Source organism: Suricata suricatta, chromosome 4 (genome assembly GCF_006229205.1).
Source record: "Suricata suricatta isolate VVHF042 chromosome 4, meerkat_22Aug2017_6uvM2_HiC, whole genome shotgun sequence".
NCBI classification, from domain to species: Eukaryota; Metazoa; Chordata; class Mammalia; order Carnivora; family Herpestidae; genus Suricata; species Suricata suricatta.
Genome location: NC_043703.1, coordinates 140,746,743 through 140,754,221, shown reverse-complemented (window position 1 = coordinate 140,754,221; position 7,479 = coordinate 140,746,743). Strand labels below are relative to the sequence as shown.

Sequence of the window (7,479 nt, the reverse complement as noted above, 5' to 3'; positions counted from 1 at the left end):
TGCCCCCATTAGCCACACATCAAAAGCCCAGACTGCCGCGGGCTCTTTTGAGGAGATTTTGCCATTCTGAAGCCCTAAGTCAGCGTTCAGGCCAGCTCGTGGAGGGACCTTTGAAGACACTCTGTCCATTCCCAGATCCTCAGTCAGTTCCCTGGTAAGGAATCCCAGATGGTGCCCCTGGAGGCTTTGGTGTCATGCCCAGTCTTCCACCGCCCTCTGCAGGTCGCCGTGCAATACTGCAGGCGCTGTTGGCCTCTTCCCTTGTAGAATACCAGGAACACCGGGCACCTTCACTTGCCAGACTCCAGTGTACAGATTAGGACAGGAGAGCAAAGCCAGGCATCTGAGAACAACACCTCAGCTAAGTGATTTGCAGCGCACAAACCACTTGCTTGTTTGATTTTCTTAACCGCTCTGCCTTGCCTCTGTTCCTAAGCTCAGAAGAGAATTCAGTCATTATTCAGCCCTTACAGCCTCGCAAATAACAGCTGACACATCTCAGTCTTGGGCTATTGTCCTAATGTTCTAGAACATTCCAATTGGTCAATAAAATGAACCTGAATGGATTTCCATGTAAACATTCATTCAATTTATAATGCTCTTCACTCTTAATTGTGCTGTAACATGGCTGGCATATCTAGAATATTCTGAGGAAAGGGATTTTGTAAGAAATGTATGTGTGAGTGCGTGTGCACATGCACACGTGTGCCGAAGTCTGGCTCCAGCAGGTCCTGGGTCCCCTGAAGGAGAGATCGTGTCATTGCGAGAGAGTGATGAGAGAGCCATTAGTTTCTTTCTTGGTCACCAGGCAGGCATCTCTGTTCAGTCTGCTTTGGTGTCATTTTTATTGGTTAAGCAATAACATGACATCAGAAAATAGAAATTGTTTATAGTTTCCACTTCTTAGTGATAAGGTGCTTTTAATCATCAAAGGTATATAGAGACAAGTTTTGCAGAAGTATTTTTGTAGAACCATCCCAATTTATTCTTGGCATCAGTCCCATATTAAGAAAGTAACAAGCCTATCTTATCCTGTATGGGTCGGTTTTTGGCCAATTATTAGACTTTGTTTTTAATTAACAAGTTATAAGCAAGTTATATAATGCACTTACACTAAGGTTAAGTAAATTTTACAACCAAGAGAATAACAAGATGTTTTTAGTAAAATACAGGATAATATACATATTATTTAAGTTAGTAATGTTAAAATTAAAACATAGGTTAAATTGTATATAGCTTGGCTGGGAGTTATTTTCTCTAGCTCATTAACCACAAGAGAAAGAATGTTTGTTAATAAGTTGCTAGAGAAAGCCCTTTCTTTGATGTAAGCATAATGGGGGCCCTGTGTGTGTTGACCTTACACCTGGGTATCTAATTTTTTTATCCATCCTCATAGCTGAAGTCAGTACAAGGGAGGGTATTTGTGACTCCAATTAGCAAAGATACATGCAGCAACTTATGTCCCGTCCTTGTCTGTTTCTTATCTCTAAGTTCAGCTCTTCTTCTCGGAGCCAGAGTTAATTGTAACTCTTTTGTTCTTAGCCCCCCCTTATGTTTCAGGTCTGCAAGGCTCATTAGAAGAGCCCTTTGTCAAATATGCATAATGCTTTGATTCAAAATCTCTTATGCAGGGACAGGAAAATGTCTTTTCTTATAGGGTAACTGTGTGGGGAATATCAGACTGATTTGGAACATTGTGAAGCCTAATCAATAGCAACAGGCTTAATTTCACATGAGCAGTAGTAGCAGAAGGAGATACCAGTTTTGCCTCTCATGGCAGGAGACGTGCAACATCTGCCATTTCCTTACTGTGACCATGTCACCCAGCAAGGCCGATGCGGCTCCCAGCTCATGTGTGTGAGTGTTTTGTATCCATGTGTTCTCTAGAAATGAAGGCTGTCTAAGAAATGACAGATATTAGCATCTGGTGAGATTATAATGATTAGTAAGCATTTCTCACATGCCGAAGAGTTGGCCGTTTCATTTATTAGTGTAATCAAGTACTATGATCAACTACATGGTTTCCACTATACTCCCCCCACGGCAAGAACCATGGCCCCAGCTGGGAGAAGGTTGGGTGTTTGAAGCAATGAAGGCACATGACAATGTCACAGCATTCACCTGGCACCATAGTGATGAAATCACCTGTTGCAGCAATGAGAGGGATGTTTGCTCATCTCCTGGTCTCTTTACCAAACTCAGGAACTTGGGAAAATCTAAGAAGAGTTCATTAGCCCAGATATCACATCACAGTGAGGGAGCCACGTCTGATAGCTGCAGATCCCTTATATAACTGGAGTTTGCAGGTCATATATCATAGCCTTTCAAAGCTGGAGAAGGCCTTGAGATTAGTCCAGTCCAGTTCTTTCATTCTACAGTAAAATAAAGCACAGAAAAGAGAAGTAACAGACTAAGGTCACACAGAGACACCAGTGGAATGAAAACCCAGGCTTGTTGAGTGTGATTCTTCTGGTTGACCTTGATTTTAGGAGCATGATTTCTAAATGCAAATTACTCTGGCTTCGAATGAAGATTTTTTTTAATAAAGTTTATTTATTCAGAGAGAGAGAGAGTCTGTGCATGGAAGAGGCAGAGACAGAGAGCCTCCCAAACAGGCTTTGTGTCCACTCAACACAGAGCCTGATGTGGGGCCAGATCTCAGGAACCGTGAGATCATGACCTGAGCCAAAAGCAGGAATTGGATGCTTAACCAACTGAGCCTTGCAGGAGCCCCTCGAATGAAGATTTTTTAACCTGATTTCTTTTATTGTACAAATGGGAAGGGAAAGAAACCTACCACACTGCAGGTGCGCAATGATTGGGTTGGTTGGTTTTTGAAGGAATAGAATAATTTCCTTTCTGCCACTTACCAAGATTAGATTAACTTTGAGTTAGTGTCATTGTTTATTCTCTTCAATGACCCAAAGGTAGATAGAGGTTTGAATCTCGCCCCACTGTCCCACTGCAAATTTGACTATGGGCCTGTGGTTATAACATGATGTTCATTGGTTTAAAGGAAAGGCTTTCTGATTGAGAATGGAAGCCTCTGCAAGTTTGGGGGCATCCTCTGTGAAGGACAGACACTATCAGCACCTGAGGCTTTACAGCCTGGCCTGTGAGTTGGGACAGAGCACATACACCTATTGTACACACATGATTACAGCGACATAAAAAGACTCTAAGTGCATATTAGCCACATAGCCCTAAAAGTTCTGAACTTGCTTATCAATATGTTTGCAAATCATATTTTTGATCAAAACCTTCCAATGAAAACAACACAAAGTCTTCCAATGCTTTCCACATTCCTCCAAACACCATCTTGATGAATCACAGCGTTGTTGTGCCACAATGTGGGTAGATCCAGCTCTGCAGGCCTGTTTCATTCTCCACAGAGGGTCCAGCATGGCATCAGTGGACTCTGCCAGGAGCTGTCTCTTCAGACCCTCACAGACCAGGGTTTGCAGTTTTCTGCAGTGCCGGTGATGCACTAGGAAGCAATGATAGAAAACTCATCACCAGGGTCTTCCCAAAGCACAGGACATGTTGCCAAATCCAATGCACATGCCACCTCTCACCACTGCCGGTAACTGTTCCAAGACCAAACACCCCTCTGCAGTCTCAGCTGCATCTGGAGGAGAACCCCCAAACTGCCTAGTCATTCATTTATTTTTGTTAAGCACTCTCCATGTGGGAGGCACAGGATTGACCAAAAACAAAAGCAGACCCTTCACACATGGTACATACAGTCCTTAGAATCATGATTGGTTCATAGAATCTGTTACTCCTGCAAACCCACCACAGGGACTTAACTCACTGGTGTGTATATCAGAGCAAAGGGGTTTGGGTCAGAATCTTTGCTTTAGGTCTGAGGACCCAAAGGGGCTCATTAAATCATTGAGTTCTGCATCAGATTATCTTCAGGGAGCTAACTTGGCCCCTGTGTAAGCTTATCAGGAGGCATGCAGCATCTAGTCCCGGGGAAGGGGGTGTGGGGAACTGTCAGCACGTGACCATGGTGAGAAGGTTCTGGGCTGTGGGAAGGTTGCTGCAGAGCTGTAGGCATCCTCGCTGCCTAGAACCTTCACACACGGTCTGGTGGTCTTATACCATAGCTGAAGCTATTGGCAGATGAGGGTGGCCTCCCTGGGGACCCCTCAGTCTCCCTCACCCTTGGCCCTAAACCCTGAAAAGGCAGATTTGCCTGCTCTGAAGGCTCTCCTGTAATCTCCCCATCCCTGGAACACTTTCAGTCCATGAGTACCCATTTCACCTGAAACCCAAAAGGCGTATCAAAACTTCTATCAAATACTCAGGAAGAAGTCCAACATGGGTTATTAGGAAGAACCTGGTTCTGCTAACTCAACAGAGCCTGCTGCTGCGAAAGCAATTGGGTAGTTCTAATGTGTGCCAAGCCTGCTTCAGCACAGCTCAGAGGCAGCAGTGGAAGAAATGTCCCTGCGTGGTCCTCTTTGGCCAAGCATTGTCCATTACAGGTATCACAGAGGCGTGCCCCCTGGTCCAATGACCACAGAATTCCTGCTACATGCTGCTGCATACATGAAGGGAGTAACCAATCACCACATAATATGATTAGCTGGTTTCCTAAAAGACCGCGAAGTGTCCCTGGGCATCCATGTGTGCCAGCATCAGCCTGGTAATCACCAAACAAATACGGTGCAGCTAACTAATTCATTAACTCCCCATTTCGTCTCCATCTCCACAGCACGCACACAGTGGCTTTCACCAAGAAGGGTCTCCAATGTGCCAGTGATAGACGCGAAAAGACTAGGCTCATCTGGACTTTTACCCATCCCCTCATCTTCAAGGAAAAAAATTAAATCTGTGGGTGATAGCTGTGTACCAAAGGGCTGACCCAAGGTTGGCCAGCGGAAAGAGAGCCTGGCATCCCACTCTTCTCTCTGCCTGGCCTCCCACACAACTGAGTGGGCACTCAAGAGGCCTCATACCAGCGTGGTGAACTTGTCCACGCAGGCGTTGCGGATCTTCTCTGGGGTGGCGGGGCTGTCTAGCTGGAAAAGCTTCTTCATCTTATGATCCGTGTTCCCAGCTCGAGCTGCACGGATGGCATCCTTGATGGCGAAGAAGATGGAGGCTGCCAGGAAGAGAGGTGGCTCGCCGACAGCCTGGGTAGACAGAGCGTGGGATGGGGAGTCAGGCACTGGGACCTCAGCGTGCCCTCCCGGAGGGCTGGTAATGCCAGGACCCCTGCCAGCCCCAGCAGGTTACAGCCAGCAAGGCCAGAAAAATGCTCACAGTTCCTCAGGGCTGAGAGCAATCAAGCCGGTAAATGCCTCAACCTCGATGGCATATTTCTTTTAGCACTTACCATGTGAATTGTCTCTGGTGACACCATGCAGATAAAATGTACCATTAAAAGTTGTTTTAAAAAATTATATTTCATGAACGACACTCTGACATGAATGTGGATCCTTTCCTCACAGTTATAAGGCTGGGGGAGTCAAAATTTCTAGGGCAAGGTCCCCCCTAAATGTATTTTTATCGAGAGGCCACAGTGATCCCAATGCATGCTAAAGCCTAGAGTCGATGGCAAGATGGCCAAGTGCCCCAGACCCAACCACAGTGAAGTAAACCATGAGGTGAGCACATGGGTGTGTTTCACTGCTGACAAGTGACTATCTGTCTTCCCTCTCAGATCTAGGACTGTGTCAATATCAATCAGCTTACTTGATTTGGAACCATGTTTCACACTTACTGGGGACAAGGAGGATATAAGGAATGACTATAATCCTTCAGGCATGCGGATCAAGTTTAAAGTCAGGTGCCAGCCAGTGAAGGAGGCTACAGGGTTTGCACAGAGGGATTGCCCCGTCTGCAGTGAATATGCTATTCCTGTGGGATAACAGGGAGGGTGTGTATATGTGGGGTCATCTGTAGGACCAAGCATCAAGATGCACACCTGAGATGTGGGTGTTGGTCAGGACTTGACCTACAGGACTGGATTAAAGGAATCTCTCCGAGTGCACCCACAGGAGCTGGCTTTGACCACACAGAGCTGGTGTCATCCCAGTTTTCTGGCCATGGGACCGCCCACTGCCATCACCCTCCTCAAAACTGGTGTCAAGCCCCCTTGTCTGTTCCAGACAAGCCCCAGCAGACCCATGCAGTAGGCACCTGGAGCCCCCCTGACCCCCATGTTCTCCCACAGTGCAGACTCGGGGTGACAGTACCTTGGATGCATAGATGGCCTTCTTGTTGGGGCAGTCACGGAGCAGGGACACCCTGAACACGCTGGGGATGCTGCCGAACGCAGGGATCTTGTAGGTGCTGGGGCCACGGGTGTGCAGGCTTCCCTCGGGGGAGTAGTGCAGCTCCTCCAGGGTAAAGAGGCCAAGGCCCTGGACAAAAGCCCCTTCTACCTACAGGGCAGACAGAGACCACGGCCACTCTGCCTCCTCCCCCCCCAAGGACAGATGCCTCTTCCCACAATGGGCGCCAAGCCCCATGGGCAGTGGGCATGAAAAGAAGCTGAAAGCAGACCTCCCCAGCCCACTGGTCCCCTCCCAGCCTGGGAGCATCTATCTGGGCCTTTGCCAGGCCCTGGTGCAGGCAGAGTGGAGGCATTACACTGAAGGTTAGTTGTAGAACTTGTGGGCCATTCTAGAAGGGTCATACCGTGGTAGGCATAATTTTTCATTACAATCTGCTGTAGGGCTGACAGAGATGTTCCTTCCCTGCTGCTACTGTGGGACCGGCCACTGCAGGCTGAGAAGTGGGCTCCCAGGCTAATGACTACAGTGTCCCTCAGGGGCCCACCCAACTCCTGTGGGCTAAGTGGGACTATGCCCTTTTAGGCAGCCACACACGAAAATGGACAGCAGATTTAGGCTTTTGAAACTCCCAGCCCTGCTTGCCATCTGGGAGAAGGGGAGTGCCAGCTATGGCCTCCAGATCTCTCTTAGGGCCCCTGCCATGCTCCGCTGGCCCACAAGTCTGTTCTTCCAGCCGCCCCACTCACAGAGGAACCGTGGTGCCCCACTGTCAAACAAGTGTGCTCTGAGGGGACACAAGGTGATAATCATCTTTGTGAGTGAGGTGGCTTGCTCAGTGCCTGCCCCCAGGAGGGGTCCTCCAAGGGTTGTTGAATGAATTAAAGAACAGATGTGACTAATGGATACATTTTGTACACTCAGTAGCTGTCCATTTTTGAAAAATATAACTTATATTTTCTACCAGACGCTCAGTCCTTGTTGCCTCTGTCTCTCATTCCACCTATTCTACCCAAAACTCTCATATTTTTCAAAAGTGTTTTCTTTGAGCCGCCCATTTGTTCCTCTTGCTCATGTTTTGCCCCAGTGCCCTCCGGCATTCCATGCTTGGTAGCATTTACTTCTAGAAGACAAAATGTGTCCTGGGTGCAAGAGGAAGGAGGAGGGGAAACTGTCTGACCTCAGACCCCACTGCCTGCACCCAATCCCAGACTCAGTCTGCATTCCACGG

The 7,479-nt window shown here is 47.6% G+C and overlaps 1 protein-coding gene across 1 annotated transcript in view; it reads right to left on the bottom strand.

The window, feature by feature from the left end:
• Positions 1-2,706: 2,706 nt before the first annotated feature.
• Positions 2,707-7,479, bottom strand: part of LOC115290732 (xanthine dehydrogenase/oxidase-like) — a 64,203-nt gene continuing 59,430 nt past the window's right edge. The window contains exons 30-32 of the mRNA XM_029938557.1: positions 6,210-6,398; positions 4,968-5,144; positions 2,707-3,487 (exon numbers count right to left, since the gene is read on the bottom strand). Coding sequence (XP_029794417.1) covers positions 3,437-3,487; positions 4,968-5,144; positions 6,210-6,398 — 417 coding nt within the window. The 3' untranslated portion in view covers positions 2,707-3,436. The remainder of the gene's footprint in view (positions 3,488-4,967; positions 5,145-6,209; positions 6,399-7,479) is intronic.